We start from the raw sequence: 20,152 nt of genomic DNA on the forward strand, positions 1-20,152 counted from the left end.
CTGTCTGTGTGTGTTTGTGTGTGTGTGTGTGTGTGTGTGCTGTTATTGTTGTTCTGTCTGTTAGCAGGATGCAGATGGAGTTTCACATGTGTTTTTCAGTGAAAAGCCCTAGAGGAACCACGATAATGTACGTCAACGTACACACACACGCACACGCACGCAGACAGACACACACACACAAAACTATGATAGTGATATATTACGAAATAAAGACTTCGGAGTAAAGACCTTGTGGAAAATAGCATTCGTACTGCCTGTAATCAAACTGCTGATCTAATGTAAAATGCTCCACGCAGCCATAATTATCATTCTAATCTGCTGGCAAAACTGTATGAAACTATAATAGGTTTTAAAGTTGAGACAAAAGATGCAGATACAGTGTGTGTGTGTGTGTGTGTGTGTGTGTATATAGAGTTCAGTCGTGGCATCTTAGATTAATGTGCAGATGAAATAAAAGCCTTGGTTATTTTGATTGTCAAAGCCTGGGCTGCCATTTCAAGTTTAGTGATAATTTATTTTTATTAATGAGTCAAAGCAAGTGCATCATATGAAACAATATCTGCTCAACAAATTATAACAAATCATTACAACACATTAAAACACAGAAATTGACAACAGGGAATCTGAAGTATATGCCTTGTCAAAGAAAATTAACCCTGCTACCAGCCAAAAATTGGTACATTTTGCCTGCAGCTTTTAAGTATGAAAACATAACCAGTCAACTTGCAGGGTAACAGCATTGTTAGGTTGCAAGTTGCTGGTAATGCTTTCAAATCCTGAACCATTTGGTCAGTGAATCCAGTAACCTTTATGGCTAATGAATGAGGAAGTTAGCTCCCTGCTGTGCACAGTGTACATCCCTCTCATCTCACAAGCCATTCTAGACCATAGATTACATTTCAATTCCCTCGACATGAGCTGAAAAAAACAACCTGCAGACCATCTAGATGGCTCACGAGGTGAACGTCTGGGTACATGGGTACTTTCCTTTCAAATGTGGAATGATTACGCTCACTGATGAAGCAGCATCAAATGAAAAGTCCAATTTCAACACATTTGCCATTGACTGCCCCTGCTTACTATTTATTGTCTGCAACCAGGGGAAGTGTAGAGCAGTGGTTCCCAAACTGAAAGGGTCCTTGAGGTGAGCCTGGGACCCATTTTGGGTGCCCACCCATAGTTTAAGAAACAGTGATGTAAATGTTTCAAGCTGCATGTCATATCAATTTCCCCTCAGGGATTATATGAGTGTATTTATCTGAGTAACTAAGTATAGAAACAATTTCATGTACAATTCCCATGTGACAGTGTTTCCCCTATTATTTTATGGAGCAGTGGTGGTTTGGGTAATTTTCTGGACTGGTTTTTATTTTGGACTGGTTTCATTTCCATCCCTCTTTAGGTTGCAGTTAATAGAAGTGACAGCCATGTGACTGTATGCAATGCATTATAATGAAGTTGGTGAGACAATTTATTGCCAGGCTTAGGTACATGTTGCTATATCACTGTTAAGGGGCTACGTTATGTCGTTGGCAGTACTGTGCATGATTTCTTTATTATTAGGTTACAATCAGAATCCTAATGAATCTACCTGCCCCTCATCATGTGATCTGTCCCTGTGTTCTGGCCCAATATGGCCGCCGTCACAGCAGCTTCAGGTGGCGCTCTGCTCCTCTGTCGCACGGTTGAGACAGTAGTCCCGGACACCTGGTGAGAAAGAGAGGAGAAGAGTATGATGATGATGATGATGATAACGGTAGTTATGATGAAGATGATCAGGGTGATGATGAAAGCGATGACGAGTGGGAAGTGTGCCAGACGTCTTGGCTTCACTTCAACCACTTTTAACGAATTTAGTGGAATTCAAACACACAAACGAACAAATATATCTCTGTTGCTAAAGGTCTGCGTGTGTATGTGCGTGTGTGTGTTCATACAGTGTGTGAATCACTGTCTGCGACACAAACCACGTCCGATTCCCTAACTTTAATTTAATACAGTAGGTAGGGTTTTTAATTTCTATATAACTCTCTTCTTCCCCTTTAGTTGACTGCTTCCCATTTATCAAATCCTCACTTCTTCTTTCATTCACTTTAATCAGGAATTAGACCGTCAACGAAAACACACAGTCATCAAAAACAATCGAGAAATTTCCCTAGAAAATGTGTTTGTCTGTATGTGTGTGTGTGCGCGCGCGTGTGTGGGTGTAGCTATGTTTGTAGGCATGTGTGCGTGTGCGTGTGCGTGTTTCACTCCCATACTCAAGAATGTGATACAGACGACCCAAGTGGGAACAGACTTCGTTAAGTGGTGTCGTCATTTTGGGTGTCAGCGTTGCCCATGTACGCACTTCCGAATCTAACGGGATTTCTCTATGAGGAAAGTGAATGAGGATTTCACATAATTGTCCATGTCTGTGTTATTGTAGGCTTTTGAAACTTTTTTAATTACATACTTTTGTCTCTCTAATGGCACTGGGTCCATTGAATAACTAGCTAACACCGGCGCACATGTAATTTGCGTCACCTGCTGGTGGGATTCCTACTCTTCCTGAGTGCCATTAAGGGGCGGTCACACATACATTCGCCCAATCGCAACGAAAAAAGGATGTGACGTTATGCTTTGTGTCGGGTGGCATTTCAAACTTGTAGTGGAAGAGATCACTAGAATATAGCTACCATGGTTTCTACAATAAATGACACTTGTTTTTATCTTGTTCAACTGGGGTCAACGGGAAGCAAAACAAATCTCTGCGTAGGTTGGTGCAAATGTGGCCGTGCCTTTAAAGAGACATGAGACTGATGTGAAAACCCCATTCATTCTACCCATAGAGAAATCGCTTTTGGATCTGGAAGTCCATATTTGGGCAAGGCTGACAGTCTAAATTACCTCAGACTTTCAAGGTCTATAAGTGGAGGCAAAGGTAGGAAAACAGGAATCCTTACCAGAAAAGAAAAAGTGTGTTTTTTGCGTCTAAAAAAGCAGCAGTCTAAGATAACTCAGGTTAACATCCTACCTCTGTCACCTGTATATTTATGAGCACTGGAGATTGTGTGCATGCGTGTGTTGTGTGCATGTCCTTCTGCATCCACACTCACTCTGCACAATACTGTGGTAGACTTTGGTGGCGGGGGAGTCGGGCACTTCGTTGAAGAAAGACCTCCCCTCGTCACAGCTGCGTCCTATCCGGGGGTCCAGAGGTATCTGCCCCAGCAGAGGCAGATCTAGATCCACGCACATCCGCTCAGCGCCCCCGCTGGTGGGAGGGAAGATCTCTGACGTGTTCTACAAGAGAAAAAAGGGAGAAAGAGGGGTTTTTCAGTTTTAAGCAGCCTTTACCGTGCAGTGGAGAAAGGTGCGCTTACGGTTTGCGTATTACTCTGAGATTTGGGGGAAAACTGTAATTCAAATTTAAAAGCTGTCGCAGTATATCTGACGAGAGAGAGAGAGAGAGAGAGAGAGAGAGAGAGAGAGAGAGAGAGAGAGAGAGAAAGAGAATGGACACGTATTTAACACCATTTGGTCAACACCATCTCATTTCTTGGACTCTATCCAAAGCACCCTACAGTAGCATGAGTGCAGGCATTTTTAGTATTTGTAGCCCCTAACTCAGATGGTGTCAGCATCGTTCTCTATCCATTGAGCTTCACGGAACTACAACTGGACAGCAGCAGTTCAAGTGTCCTCCGGAAACACATCCGCTGTGTTGTGGCTCACTTCCATTTTGTTGCGACTATTTGCAGCATTTCTGTATTTGCATATGTTTTCTGAGCTTGCATCATGTCTGCGACCTCGCGGCGCGTCCCTAAAATGGAGCGCATGCGTGTTCTGAATTCGCGGTGCGTTTCTGAACTCGCAGCGCGTAGGGCTCTCTTGGCCACCGTATGGCCCAGAGTCCTCTCCCAATTCCATCTTAGAGGACAAAGATAACGAAGGAGGGGGAAAAAATAGAGATAAGAATGAAGGAAAAGACAGAGATGTGTAATCTGGGTGTGTATGCGAGTGAGAATGAATCTGTACCGTTTCCTCATTTGTGTGAAAGTTTGCGTGTTGGGCATTGCCTGATATCAGACAGAATTGTCAACTCGTTACACTCCGTTTCCATCTTCAGTCTGACATTGCCTCCACTCTGGGGAGGGGGATTCGATTTTCCCTAACCAATCACTAGAGACCAACGTATCCGCCTGATTCTAATGTCATTCTAAGTCGACACTGATGCGAAAGAAACATCTCCCCTTTGAATAAATGCCTTCAAAGCAGAGTGCTGTCCGGATTTCAAAGTAATTTGTACTTTTAATGGATTTAGAACAGCCTCGATAGCAGCGTCTACCTTGTCTACAGCAGTCGCCATTGTTGTTATTACTCCTCCTTGGTTCCGACGCACAGCTTGGCAACAGCTTGACAACAGCGTTAGTCCCACCCCTGGCGCTGATTGGCTAATCGTTAGTCCTCCCCAGCGCTCATCGGACTGGTCAATTTTTTTTGGACCCAGGCAATGTTGGGCACACTCTCTTAGGCTTCGTGTCCACCAGGAACCTCTCTTCACTGTGCTAGCTTGTGTTTCGACCCAATTCTGAATGGAAAGGACACACTGTTGCACGTTCCCGATAGCGCCGCTGACAGCTTAGCGCATTTTTAGTGCTAGAAGATACAAATATTTTACATTTTAGGTGCTTCTCACTGGTTTGCAATAGTAACTTAGCAACAACCGGCGCAACCCCCAGTATTTGTTCAGTGCTGCCAGCCAGTGATCACAGGGGTAAAATAACAGAAACACTGAACAATATATGAATATCCAGTTTGTAACAAGGAGTCGGTCTCCTAAGAACTGCTTCAACCCTCCTTGAGCGGCTGTCACATAAGTCCTAAACTGTGCAGTTTTTCTTGAGAATGTGTCAGACGTGTTGATTCAACTCTGTGGTCATTTCTGTGGTTGTAGTGTTATGCTATCGCTGCTGATCAGCTTTAATTTGTTCCTCTTTACTGATTTTGCAATTTTTGTGACTGATTGCACCTGCAGTTCCAGCTCCGCCAATTTGGCCTCTTTAGAACTCGGTTAGCTGCCTCACGTCGCTTTGAAAACTCACACATAGAAGAGGTGATGATCACATTCACTGCTAATATGCAATGTCGGATGAAAGGTAACTTCCTCTGACGGGGGGAGGGGCGGGTTTTTGCGCAGGGTGAGAACATTGTATTTACATGCCACAGTTAAATAGATCTTGTGGTTCAACTGAAAAACTATAAAGGACTGCACGCACATTGCCCCAGGTTTTTAGAGCTCCATCAGAAACTTCCTTTATACAGTGAATAGGTGTTCACCAATCAAGGTTTAATTCTCAGTTCGAAATGGCTCTATTTAACAATTGATATAACAACGATATATCTAAATTCATACACACAATCAGAAAAGCAGTGTTGAGGGGAACTGTTCATTGGAGAAAACGTGCCAGGGAGCTCAGTGTCAAAGTGGAACCATAACTTATTAGCATTTCCCTCTAGAGTGATATTTATACCCCGAGTTTATATACATATTTTTTATCCTGCATTACTGACACCCCGGTGTGTGTGCCTGGGAGTGTATCTGCACGCATCGGTGTGTTTGCGAACGTGCAGCTCTGAATGACCTTGCATTTGGGACAGACGAAGCCGCTCATGTTCTCCACCACTCCGATGATTGGCACCTTGACCTTCTGACAGAACCGGATCTCCTTACGCACGTCCTGCAACGATACCTCCTAGAAAGAGGGAGCGAGGCAAACAGAAATAGAAAGGGAGAAAGAGAAAGACAAAGAGAAAGAGAGAGAGAGAGGAGCGAGGGACAGAAGATACCAGAGAAGGCGAGAGAGAGGGAGAAAGGAAAGAAGAGACTTTTGGTGAGAAGAGAGCAAGAGAAGGATGAGCATGAATCAATTATCGCCTCCCGCAACAACTACTGTGTGAAACTGTATAATATGTGAAGCATGGCACTGTTGAGAAAGAGAATGCTTCTTCTCTAGATAAATAAACAACAAACAGGCCCATAGATGGGTAATTCCCACTGTGTGTGTGTGTGTGTGTGTGTGTGTGTGTGGGTGTAAGTCAGTGGTTAGTGAGAGCAGTGGGAATGAGGAAGTGATTCCACTGCTGTCTGACCTCACCAATCTATTGTAACAGCGTGGGTCAGCTAAGGTCTGCAGTAAGAGTGTGGTCACAGAAATGTCTTTGGTAAAGGGCTATATTGACCAAAAGAGTAACACTTCTACATACTGGCACACATAGTACAGGACACATACATATACATATTGTCTGTGTGTATATTTGCATTGCGGGTGCTAAAACCTTGTTTTCTGATCTACTAAGCCAGCGCACAGGGCATTTGCACCTGAAATCATGGGTTGATCTGTGTGCGCTGTTTTTTTTTGCAGTTTGGTCTAATTGCATATGCATTTGTGGGTGTTCCAAGGCTAAAGCGCAAAATAAAGGGAGGGATTTATGGAAATTGGCAGTGGACGTGATTTATCAAGAGGCGGTGGCCGGTAACACCTGCTGATTGCGCACGGAAATGAAGACCTAGGAAAAGCATATGTTATCATTTTGCGCATAGGATAGCTCTGCTGACACTGGCTCTGGAACCAGCTCTTAGATCAAAGTGACATCTACACAGCATAACATGCAGTCATTAGATCGCAGGGTTTAAACGAGTATGCTGACTTAAAAAAATTACAATTTAAGCCTCATTGGCAGACAACAGGCAGACTATTACCTAAATATACAAAAAAGTTGCACACTCTTCTCTGGATTTGCTGACACTTATTATGAGCCAATATCGCCACGATATTGCCTTGATGAAAACAATGCAGCTAAAACATGTGTGCGTAATAACTGTCACTACAGTGGAGAGGTGTGCCCAGCTTCTCTAGCTATATGTAACCGTACCTTCACCAGGTCTCCATCCCTCTCACACCTGGCACCTGCGTCTCAGGCAGGCTCTCCTGCACTTGCTCCTATAGGGAGTTAAGGCTCCTTTCTGGCTTTATTTATGGTAAGCATTTTCCAGCGTGTAAGTATCATACCAACGCTTTTTACCTCCATTAAATCGCGCTTGTGGTGCCCAACTGCATTCACTTGATGTCGTTCCAGAGTGACTTTTTACGTGCAGGTAAAACGGCTCTTCTGTGTTTTCTCTGCCACCGACACTTCCAGCTCCACTGGAGAGACATTTGCGCTTCTTTTCCCCATCATTATGTTGCCGCTAATGGGCTATTGTGCCCTTCTATTAGTGCAGTTGCAATTCTAATTAATGATCTGCGCCTCTGCTCATTTGCGTGCCCTACTTTAGTAAATTCCTTGCACTGGCTTTTGCGCTGCACCGGGAATTGCGTCATGTTAGTAGATCCGGGCCTAAATACTGTATATAACAACTGGGCAAGAAAAACAGAGATACCTGCGGTGTGGGTGGTCAGTTGAGTAATGTTTTAAGTAAAAGTGAATTGTCTGATAAGGTAGATTTGTTTCCAGATTTAAGCTACTCTGGCAAAGGAAACTGTCAATGAGTTGTAGTTTGAGAAGAGTCAGCTCAGTTAACCTGAACAAACACTTGGCTTTTGGCTGCGGAAGGGTGTGTTACATCATCACCTGAAAGCTCTCTAAATACATTCTGCATCACAATCTACATTTAGGTCAGGCAGCAGGACTACTGGAGCACTGTCTTTATGTGTGTATGATTGTGTGGGGTATATGTGTAAGTATGAGAGCGAGAGAGTCTCTCTCTGTGTGTGTGTGTGTGTGTGCGTGCGCACGTGTGTCAAAGTCCAAATGACACTGTAATATGGTAACAGAGTTGGTTTGATTAAGAACTGTGGTGGCTATTGTTTTGGTGACTGTTATGGTAAAAACACACACACACACACACACACACTAAACTTTATTGTTCTGTTAAATGTTCCTTGTAAAACCAGGTCAGAAACACGGTATACAGTCTACAATAAAAAGCTGACAGTGTTTTAGTGTGTGTGTGTGTGTGTGTGTGTGTGTGCTATGTGTGTAAACATTGCGTTATATAATTTTATAGGGTGTCATAACAGTCTGCTTATCACTGTGGTTTAGTAGTGATTTATTGTTTTAATGGTAGAATAGCATCCTCTATTGGTTGCCATACAGTAGGCTACTCAGACAGAATGGATTATGATAGATGTCTCATTAAAGAATAAATAACAGGGGAGGGTGAGACTCCAAATTGAAGTCTCTGAAGACGTAACCAAAAGCAAGGCACAGGAGCATGTATATTTTGTATATAAATATGTATATTTTTAGATTAAAGGAGAGTAGACAGTCTACTCTCCTTTAATCTAAAAATACACATACTGTATGTTTTCTTTACTGGCAGTAGGAAAGGCAAGAGAGACTAGAGACGCAGGATTATGGCTAAAATGATTAACCCGATGATTTACATTTTTGGTGTAACTTCTGCTTCGGTTAGTGATTTCCTACGTTTCCCAGAATGCCTTTCGACAACCCCCAGAGAACAGGTGTGAACTCGTTGCACTTAGCTGTGGGTTATATGTGCAGGTGGAGAGAGTGAGGGTGATAGCAGAGCAAGCGTTTCCAGTTGAGAAAAAGCTGCACCCCTTACTCAAATCACATGTCTTGTGGCTGCATTGCATTCTGGTCTATTGAGGCTGCTGTCAGTGGAGAAATTGGTCTCTCTCCTCTTCTACGATGGATTTCTCCCTGTATGATTGTTGAACATCTCTTGGTGCAAAATGAGTCTAGAAAGAAGCCCCCGCTCTTTGATTCTGAGGGACTGACACCAAAACCTGACATTTACCGCTGATGTTTTAGAACGCTGAAAAACATTCTGCTATCAAACCCCATTGTAGCAGCACTGGAATTCTCTCAAGCGGTTTCTCCACCAACAGCAGCTTCAATAGGCCTTAATAGAGTGGGTGTAGAGGTGTAAAGGGTGCAACTCTCACTTTCTCTCAGCTGACAACTCTCGCTATTGCTACTACTGTCACTATCGTTATTGCTCTCTCCACCTACACAAAAAACGGCTGAATGCAACGAGCCGAGGCAAGTTCTCTCAGGGGTTGTCGAAAGGCATTCTGGGAAATGTAATTTATGTAGAAGTAGACAAGGCAAGTGGAGGGTAAATGGTAAATCACAACACTTCATCACAAAATGACTCCTGGAATGCATTGGTTTTAGTTTTAGCCATCACAAGTAGGCATGCAGCAGTAATTGTTACATAAATATGTGTGTGTGTGTGAGTGTGTGTGTGTGTGCATGCTACCTGCGGTGTGGTGATGATGACGGCGCCGTCGATGCCGGCGGAGCTTAGGTACTGGACGATTGACAGGTGCTCGTCGGAGGTGCCGGGGGGCGTGTCCACGATGAGGTAATCCAGGTCCCCCCAGTCGACGTCCCTCAAGAACTGCTTGATCATCCCTGGTTGGAGATACACACACAAAGCAGGGGTTACAGTGGTGTGGAATTTGGTAAGTGGGAAACGAACGTTGTATAAACACACACACACACACACACACACACACACACACACACACACACACACATACCGTTCTTCTTGGGTCCTCTCCAGATGACGGCGTCGTCAGGGCTGCTAAGTAGGAAGCCAATAGACATGACTGCCAGGTTGTCCTCCACATACTGGAACGTGCGCACACACACACACACACACACACACACACACACACACTTGTATGACTTTACCTTTCATGGAAATCTTTTACAGAGACATAATGTTTGACACTAAAGCTAACAACACTGTTTAAAAATGAATATTTCCAGTCAGACTCACCACAGGAGACCAGCCTGAGCCACTCTGGTGGACCTATGGAGAAGACAGCAGAAGACAATGTCAAAGCCAAAAAAAAAAGTCAAAAGTCAAAACACTTCACTGGAGTCACAGATGAGATTATTTCAAGTCTGGATACAAGGAATGACTCTGAATATGTAACAGCAGATCAAGTTACAGTTCTAGTTAGTTCTAGTGTACAACTATATTTTCACATTTGCATTGATTGTGAAACTTGTTTTAAAATAGAACTACATTTATGATGGGATGTAACCATTACTAATTCATGCACAGGAATCTCAGATTGGGCCTTTAAATTGAAGGTAATAAACAGATAAACACAAATAAATGTATTGCTCTAAATTATTTGGGGAGTGGTCGTAACTATTTTGGGACTGCTTACCTGTTCTCCCTCCAAACCCATGATCCTAGGGATGGATGGACCGCAGATATCTACGTCCAGCAGGGCCACCTGAGAGAGAGAGGGAGAGCGAGAGAGGGAGAGAGAGAGAGAGAGAGATGATAAGCGCTGGGGGTGGAGAAGCTGATCTCGTGCCATTTCTCAAGGGCGACACTGAGAACTGCAAGACTTCATGTTACTATAGGAGAGTTTACTGCTGACACAACACTGGAACAAAGTGACTTGTGTGGAGAGATAAGACTGGAAAGCAGTGAGATTAGCAGGGTGGCTGACAAGCCTGTATCCCACTTCTGACTACCAGAGACTCCGGCTGTAATGTATTTGTACTATCAATATGTAAAGGCATAATAGAAACAGCCAACTAGTCACTCAGCTATTGGTCATACACTTCAGTTCTTTGGTTCAAGCTGTTTTGAGTACATGTGCCTCTGATATTCTGCGATTGAGTATCGTTGTTGTCATGAATAAACCAAAAAACAAAATTGTCCTGCCCGCCTGAAGTGTTTCTCCCACAGCTAGAACAGTCCGCCATCAAAAAAGGTATGAAAAGGGTGAAGCCGCCATGCAGCTACCCTCTCCCTCTACAACAATATGTACCCATCCCATAATGCTGTGCGCGAAAGGACGTGGACGTGGAAGAGGGGCGAGAAAGACTGCTGCTAAGACGGCTGACAAACATGTAGTCCCGGTTCTAACCAGCAGAGGGAGACAGAGGCCACACTCTTCACCTCAAAATGAAGAATCTAGTCTTACACTTACCCAGACAAATTAAAATACTGATGACATGTGGAGACACAAAATTAGTAGGCCTACTATAACACATTTTGAGCTTTGACCTGTAGATTGAAGGAATACACAAAATTTTGGCAGATTCGCCTGTTGGTCAGTTTACATGATGACAACATAGACACCAAAATCATCCATGTGTCCCCGGTAGATCATTCACTCCGTGCTCCAACGCTTTAGCATTTAGACCTTTTAGTTTTTTATTATACTGCCTGTAGATTCATACATTTTAAAATTCAAATACCACCAACTGAATATAGCTGATGCAGTCAGGTTTATTTTTGGAACTATTTCAGGTGAGCAACCACGTATTCATCCGCTGCTCAGTGGTTTTTAGCTGTACATGGTCGTCTCCCGTCACCCACCACCTTCACTTTCTATGAAGACAGAGAAAGCAGTCCCTGGTAGTTTAAACAGTTACAGTCACTTTTGAGATAATGCTAGTCGCCTACTATCACTCAACATTGTGTATGCTAAAGAGTTAGCATGGAGCACCAACTCAAACCATGTACCGGGGACATATAGATGATTTTGGCGTCTATTTACTCATCACTTAACAGGTAAAGTTAATTGACGGGCCAATCTCCCCAAAAAGTTTGGTGTATATTCACCAAAGAAGAAGAATGAGAAGGCTTTTTTATGTTATGCTGTTCCCTAGAAAGACTTCAGTGGGAATAATGCTCCCTTTCTGCTCTACTCTCCTGGTTTCCAACTTTCCATAGCTGCTACTGTCAGGAGAGAGATAGAGAGAGAGAGAGAGAGAGAGAGAGACAGAGAGAGAGAGAGAGAGAGAGAATGTCCATGCAGTTTGAGAGAGACAGATCTGACCTGGACGTCACCTCACACTTCCTCCATGAGGGCAAACCTCTTCCTGTCATACAGCGCGACGCCCTTTGCCTTCCCCCCCTCCTGTCTACTGTCTAAATAACCTTTGACTCTCAAAATCCTCTGAGGTTCCTACTTTCCATTTAGAAATAATTGAATCTACAACCTTATGTGTGTGTGTGTGTGTGTGTGTGTGTGTGTGTGACAAAGCCAAAGCCTTTAACCTTGCAGGAATGTGAAGTATCTTCCTGGACTTCCTGCAGGGAATCTGGTGAGATTACAGATGGTGCGCAAGTCTGTTCGTGTGTGTGTGTGTGTGTGTGTGTGTGTGTGTGTAGACAATGGAAAATTGGGATTTAAGAACTAGGTCACTGAGTTCCCATTCCTTTAGTAGTAATCTGTCTGCTAAGGAAATGGCCCACTTTCTACTGATGGACCACAACCGCCGCTCTTACAGGCTAATGTAGTTTCATTAGAGTGAATCCTCTTTTTTAAATGTAGTTTTTGTTTTTAATGAAATTGCATACTGTGGAGAGGGACAGGAAATATGAAAGAGAGAAGATGGCATGCACCTTAGGGCTGTGGAGAAACCAGGATGTGGAACCTGAATGAATTCCTCCACACCACAACCAAACCAGACTCATCCCGAGGACGGGGGAGTGTGTGTCGCGTTGTACTTCTTTGTTTATGAAGACCAAATGCTTTCACAAGGATAAAAAGATGAGGAAAAATCCCCCAAAGTGAGGACATTTTGCCTGTTTCCCGATGTTAGGGTTAGTGTTTGAATCAGGTTTGGGTTGGAATAAGGGTTAAGGTTATGAATAAGACTTGCCAGCTTGGTAATAAAGGTATTTTCAAACAAAGCTATCTTGTGGAATGATCTAAAAACTTGAAACGGGGAGGAAGTATCAACGTGGGGTCCGGGGACCACCAGGGGTCCTTGAGGGGATTCCAGGGGGTCCCCAGCAAATTGATGAATTGTGAAACTTCACCATAATTTCATTTACAAGAAGTTAACACAATTAGAGAATGTAGAAGACTGACTGTTTTGATCATAGCTTCACTGTTATCTCTCTACCTACAATACAGATAGTCATGGAATTCCGGACAATCATATCTAGCAATAAAAATATTCTCAGGTTTGGGTCCGAGAGACAAAATCTCATCAAATGGGGGTCCGTGGCCCTAATGTGGACTACATTAGGGGTCCTTGATATGAAAAAAGGTTGAGAATCACTGATTTATAACACAATTAGAATCATCCCGACTAAACATGAAAAGCCACAACAAAAACAACAAATGTTGATTTTATATCTGATGCCGGACATCAGATATCAAATATCTAAGGGTGCAGGTTCCCCCATCGCATCAGAAATGAAACTGATAACTATAACCACTCTAGAAACCCACAAAAACATCACTACTAACTACACTTCATTTCTGACTGAGTTCATGTAAGGTCAGCAGAATACTCCATTTAATCTCAAAAGACATAAATTATGCCCTCTTCTAGTTCTCACGCACACATAAGAATGTTAGCGCGCACACACACACACACACACACACACACACACACACACACACACACACACAAACACTAGTCCTTTCAGCGCCTTTATCAACAGGAAGTGGGAAAATAACAGCCGAGGAGCACCAGGAAGCCGCTCCTCTCACGCTCACTTTCCCCTATACCCAAAACCACTCTGCTAGACGAGCGTGCGTGCCTGTGTGTGTGTGTGTGTGTGTGAGTGCACGTATGCAAATGTGTATTCTCTTCCTAACACACCAGCTGTGTTAGGAAGTAAAAAACAGCCCAGTCTCGCCAGAGGAAAGAAGGGAGAGGAGGACAAGATGAGGGATTCACATTCTGTATATGTATTTCTTTTAATTCTAGCATTTTATACTGTTATATACATCAAAAAAGATCAAATTGAAATAATACCTCCTTGGTGGTGTCGCTGGCCAGGGCGTGGGCCAGGTGAGCGCTGAAGGTGCTCTTCCCCACCCCTCCTTTCCCCGACAGCACCAGGATCTTGTGTTTGACCGTCGACAGCTTCACCGCTATCTCCGCTATGGCTGTGGGGAAGACCGATCCCATCAAATCCCAGAAATCCCACATGTATTTGTCCAACTGCCCCAACCCGAATGCACGTACAAACCGATAAAAGCTTCAGGATGCGATAACAGTCTCTTACCGGGGTCGGGGGCCTTGGCGGCTCCAGAAGCACACAGTTTCTGGTTGGGACAGCCCTGGCATGCTGAGACCTTCCCTGCCTGCTCGCTCTTTGTCCCGGGGCAGTCTGAAATGATCACCCCAAAAAAAAAACACACTCAGAAAACAGGTCAAATAACCAAAATCATCTTTATATCCCTGGGATTCATAACACGTTTTAAGCCTGGGGGGGAAAAAAAGACTTAATTAAGAATGTGGGACCCATGACTCATGAAAACATTGCTAGTATTTTGTTGGAGGAGGTCTGTGACCCATTGTGAGTCCTGAACTATTGTTTCAGACACATTGCTTCACCCTACTGACTTCCAAACTGATCTAATATGAGACTGGTATCAATATGTCTGGTATATGAGTGTGTCAGAATCCAAACCAGGTTTCTGTTAACGTTAAGTATAGGTCTAGACCGGGTCCCAGGGTGGAAGTACGTTTCTTTCAGTGGGGTTCTGAGCTGAAGATTTTAGGAGCCACTGAGACTGATGCAACTCAAACTTTACAAAACAACCGGACTTCTCGACTGCGGAGTGATATGACTAGCTGTGAAACGGCGGTTTGTTATGGTTGTAAATTGTCACGGTTATAACAGACCTCTTCATTGGCCAACTGACGCAGTATTACATCAGTTATAGGTTAAGTAATCACATTCCTGAGACCTTTTACAACGGCCTACAGCTCTAAAATGCGAATTAAGCTATTATACTATCGTTATATTGATATTACTCTAGTTACACAGTTTGTTTTCCCTCACTTTTACTTGGAACTAACTAGGCTACCTCATTTTCCTTTCGCCTGTTAGTAGTCCTCTGGTTTCCTGTGTGATGTAACACCAAGAAACAGACCATGAACCCCTCGTTTCTGTTCATTTCAGTTCAATAATTAGTGTAATATCATTTCCAAGGAGATTTTATAGATAAATTCCCATACTGACTGTCTTGCGGTAATGAGAGGACCTAGCATGATTTTGCTAACAAATGTGGTAAGTTAACGTTACCCACCATGACGCAGCAAAATTACAGGGAGTCTCGTGAGGACTTGTCACACCATTACGTTCAAAAATATTTAACCATCTCTTGTTTAGGAAAAAACGGCCAATATGGGTCATTATAGTAGTTAACTACTACTGTCGTACATTCATTATATACACAGTATATAATAATATATAATTCAGGAGACTAGAGACTGAGATATAAATATCACAGCAAAACTACAAGTCCCTATATGAATAGTAAAGTTATAATTATACGACAAGGTTATTGTAAACCCGCTATTGAGTAACTTAACGTTATCACAGACACTGTATAAGTCCCTATAGGAATATGACAGTTATACCATAGGCGATAGAAAACACAATTAAGTGCGATAAGGTCACAATAAATTTACTATTGAGTAAAACAGACACACTATAAATCCATATGGGGATATTAAGGCGATTTTATTATATGCAGGTGAGGTAACACGGGAAGGTAAATGTAGACGACCGATTTTAATATATTAATATATACATGCCACAACCTTAGAGGGTGACAACATTATGAAACGCCAAAGTCGAGCCCAATATGTTATCTTGTAAATGGAAAAATCCACAAGAAATTAAGTTTTAAAACTTACGCTCTGGCGCATTATCAGGAACGTCCTCCATGTTTGGTGTTGGTGTCCTCCCGTTAATGTCTTCCCCTCTCAAAGGTTCCGGATACGCACTCCGTAGTTCCTTGGTCAGAATCACAAAAGTTACTTCACATCGTATTCGCTGATATAAGCCAGTTGCGTGAAAGAAATGTCATATTTTCTTTTCAGTTTATTGACGATTCTTGCCTTGGTGAAACAAAATATTAAAAGAAGAAATTCCTAGGCTTGACAATTCTTTGAAAGAAAAGTCTGTCTTTCTTTGCTACAGAGAAACCTCACCTCAGTCCATATGAATTGTCCTACTAATGTGGTGTAAATTAACTCACACATCACAGGAGTTTATGTATTTATTTTTATTTTTTTTATTTTTTCTCATTCTATTATTAGCCTAAGCCTAAGAACTCCTTAATCATGTTTGGATTAGTCCTAAATTAGACCTACTTTATTGTGGATTTAATGTGCAAGTCAATGAGTGACAGTGACAATTGAGCCACAGATTATTAAATTAACCTATTTTGATGAATTAATCCATTCTTTGGTTATTTTACCATCTTATATTGTAACTATTATATCAACCTCTGAGGGGCGGCATGGTGGCCTACTGGTTAAGTAAACTGCTGTTCAAGCCCCTATGTGGGTGATCATTACTGACTCACTACCAGCTCCAGGGCTTCTGCTCTGTACCTGACCCTGACCTCTGACCTCCCTGTGGAGGGGGGAGAGCAAGGGATCAATAAAGAACACATAATCATCAACATCACTTTTCTGTCCCTTTCATTATTAGGGTTTAGGCTGTTTAACTCCACTAGGAGGGGCTTGTGATCCAGTTCGGAGAAGTTACAGCCACCCAGACTCAGCCAGTGTGTGTGTGTGTGTGTGAGAGTGTGTATGAGAGAGAGAGAGAGAGAGAGAGAGAGAGAGAGGGGAACAGAGAGAAGGATTGTCCTATTTTCCATGTCATTCCTGTGAATATAAAGCATGTAGAGTTGAATCACATCAGATCAAATCAAATCAAATCAAATCCAATCCAATCAAATCAATCTTTGCATCATGTGTTAGCAAACTCACTGCTGAGCGGGTACTAGAGCAAAGGTTTCTAGGTTCAGGAGAGCTAGGTTCATCTTCTTCTAAGCCTGATCCCAGAACACCCTTAATGATTTTCTACTAGCCCAGGAGCTTCTCTGAAACAGGCCAGAAGTCTGCTGGACAGGCTGCACAGGAGGGACAAAAACATACTGCACTCACACATTAAGGCACTGTGTAACTTGGGCCGACTACACTGTTAAAGATGATGTGTCATTTTCAAATAATGTGTCATTCATGTTTTGTTTCAGACACAGAAATATATGTTGTAATTAAAGGGATAGTTTGGTGTTTTGAACCCTGGGCCCAAATACCATGTTTTCCATCATGATCCCTATTAGTAGAAACCAGAACTTCGCTAGCCGCCTGCTCCGCCCCCCCTCCCACTCTACTGCAATCGAAACCTAGGGGCATACACCACAGTCTTTGCAAACTATGATAAACGTTGTCAAAACACGACGCTCACAGTATAATCATACGTATCAGTATGTTATCTTGAAAAAATTGTTAAAAAAAAACGAGCTTTCTGTCAGCAGTTATTTTTGGATTCTTCTGCCTCTCATGGCGCTTGCACCGGCTTAGGAGGTAGTGCGTCTTTGAGGAAAAATAGTTCCTATCCAAATAGAACACACCTATTGACAGAATAGTCTCTTTAAATATGCACAGTATATAAGTAATAGATTATCCCTGCACTCCCAGAAACTAAACCTACAATGCTAAAGGACACTCTCCTAAACAGTTGAGTATTAGGAGCCGGAGTCATCAATTTATATAAAAAAAACTCATGGAGGGGATAGATGATGTTTAATATGATATTTATAATGTATGCATTTTGGAGTAGATAGGTCATGAAGAGTTTGCACACTGGTGAATAATAGCAAAAATATCCTTAATTCTTTCTGGCCTATTTATTTCACATTGGATTTTAAATCTGTGGCTCACTGAGAATTAACATTAATAATGAGGCGCAACAATCTTTTCCTAGTTATTGAAGTAATGTATACACATTCTCTCTCTCTCTCTCTCTCTCACACACACACACACACACACACATACACTTCCACTCCTTTCTGCTTTCTGCCCTCTTTCCCTCCAATTACTTCACCTCCCTCCCTCCCTCCTTCCTTCCTTCCTTCCCCTCTGCCCCTTCCCTACCTTTTCTCTCCCTGGGGGCTCGTATCACAGTGGAACCAGAGGAAAATGGATTTGTGTGTGTGCGCGCGTGTGTGTGTGTGTGTGTGTGTGTGTGTGTGTGTGTGTGTGTAGCCCACAGCTCCGGATGTTTCTGTTCAAACCGATGAAAACAGCGTGACGGAGCCGTGCCATTGGCTAATGTCTTGGCATTATGGGGACAGGTGATTGGTTGACAGTGTATCGTTTGTCATCCACACCTCTGGCCTCACCAAAGCTTTAGTGTGTGTGTGTGCTTGTGTGTGTGTGTGTGTGTGTGTGAAGCCTGCCCAATGCTTAGCTATTACGTGCAGGTGTGTGTGCCAAGTGTCCAGTATGTGTGTTATGTGGGTGTTATGTATTTGTGCATATATCTTTTGCATGCGGAAACATGTGCATAAAAGTGTCCCTGTGAGTGTGTGTGTGTGTGTGTGTGTGTTCCCCTCCCCTCAGTGTTTGCCCTGTTGAGAGTGTGTAATGGGATATGTTCTTTGTGTTGGCCCATCCTTCACAAACTGGCAAACTCCTATTCACACAAACCATTACCAAGCCAGGCTGCCTGCCTTTATGAACCAAAGAAGTTATGAATTTTACGATAATCTCACCTATAGGCACTGACACCACATTGGCTGTTACAGTAAGGATTATATAGATAACACTGGTAATACATGTTGGTAATAAAAGGTTTCTGAGGTATCATGGCGATAAAGGCTGGTCCTGGATCAGTTCTTACAGATGAGGCTGTTACGAATGGACGTGGAGGATGAGACGGGAGAGATGGAAAGAGAGAGAGAGAGAGAGAGAGAGAGAGATAGGGACAGATGTATAGATAGGGAGAAAGAGAGAGAGAGGGACAGAGCAATAGAGAGAGAGAAAGAGAAAGATACATAGAGAGAGGGAAAGAGAAAGAGAGTTGGACAGAAAAATAAAGAGAGAGAAACAAACGCATAGAGAGAGAGAGAGAGAGAGAGAGAGAAACATGCATAGAGAGAGAGGGAGATAGGGACAGATGCATAGATAGAGAGAAAGAGAGAGAGAGATAGGGACAGAGCAATAGAGAGAGAGAAAGAGAAACAGATGCATAGAGAGAGTGAAAGAGAGAGAGAGAGAGAGAGAGCGAGAGCGAGAGAGGGACCGGGCAATAGAGAGAGGGAAAGAGAAAGAGAGTGGGACAGAGAAATAAAGAGAGAGAAACAAATGCATAGAGAGAGGGAATGAGAGGGAGAGAGAGAGAGAGAGAGAGAGACAGGAAGAAACAGATGCATAGAAAGAGGGAAAGAGAGGGAGAAAGAGAAATAGAGAGAGAGAGACAGAGGCGGCTCACTTAGCTCTTTCATAAGAGTTATCAAAGTTATCAAAAAGTTATCCAATGCACAATGTTGAGTTAAATCTCAAGCCATAAGGTTTTAGCATGGGTGACCCCATTGAAAAATCAAACCCCTATCCCTGCAGTGTTAGTGCCTGGTGAGCTACAGAGGCCCATAACATGCATATTATGGTATGTGCGTGTCAGAGGGTCGAGCTTATGTAGATGTTTTATTGGTGCGAACAGCTGTGTGGGAGATCTTTGTGCGTACTGTAGTTCATTCTGAGTCTCAACAGAGGGCAGTAGAGAGGCTGTCCCATCCCAACCTGCACCTGATATTTTGTAAACCCCACCTGAGAGGGGTCAGTGTCCTTCAAGCAGAGGACCTGGGGTCAAGCCAGGGGCCCCAGGGTGCTGTTCTGTAGGTGACCGTCACTTCTGATCTGGACAGGCTCAAGAGAAAAGAGAATAGAAATAGAAGAAATGTCCAAGTAAAATAGATGTAATATAGTTATAGCATTAGAATGACTGGTAACTACTGATTAATATACAAGTACAAAAAAAGGTGCTTTTGCCAATAGATAAGTGGCTCTACCACACACTATTGAAAAAAGGTGCTGGAAGCGAAGGAGGAACTAGTTGATTTCATTAGGTTTTCATGCTTATAATGTAGATTACATACAATAATACATTATATATATACCAGTACTGACTATGTAGCTATACAAACGTATAGCAACTCTACACAAATAACAACAGAAAGCATCAGAAACCCCAGAAAAAGCACTTGTATTTTTTACTTGTATATTACTCAGTAATTACCAGTCATTCTAATGCTATAACTAGTTATTGCATCTATTTTACTTGGATATTACTTAGTTACTAGTTACTTACTAGTTATTTCCCGTT

The 20,152-nt window shown here is 42.8% G+C and overlaps 1 protein-coding gene across 1 annotated transcript; it reads right to left on the reverse strand.

Annotated features, from left to right (window-relative positions):
• Positions 1–511: 511 nt before the first annotated feature.
• nubp1 (nucleotide binding protein 1 (MinD homolog, E. coli)) lies at positions 512–15,710 on the reverse strand. The gene is made up of 10 exons (XM_071542133.1): positions 15,667–15,710; positions 14,024–14,128; positions 13,771–13,904; positions 10,200–10,268; positions 9,800–9,832; positions 9,558–9,648; positions 9,275–9,429; positions 5,628–5,738; positions 3,099–3,285; positions 512–1,707 (listed from the first exon to the last, which is right to left on the reverse strand). The coding sequence occupies exons 1-10, from the start codon at positions 15,695–15,697 to the stop codon at positions 1,655–1,657; spliced, it is 969 nt and encodes a 322-aa protein (XP_071398234.1). The 5' UTR covers positions 15,698–15,710; the 3' UTR covers positions 512–1,654.
• Between the last annotated feature and the right edge of the window lie 4,442 nt (positions 15,711–20,152).

Source organism: Centroberyx affinis, unplaced genomic scaffold (genome assembly GCF_046629955.1).
Source record: "Centroberyx affinis isolate AG114_WGS23_722 - 3 ecotype Tasmania unplaced genomic scaffold, CSIRO-AGI_Caff_v1 ptg004020l_1, whole genome shotgun sequence".
NCBI lineage: Eukaryota > Metazoa > Chordata > Actinopteri > Beryciformes > Berycidae > Centroberyx > Centroberyx affinis.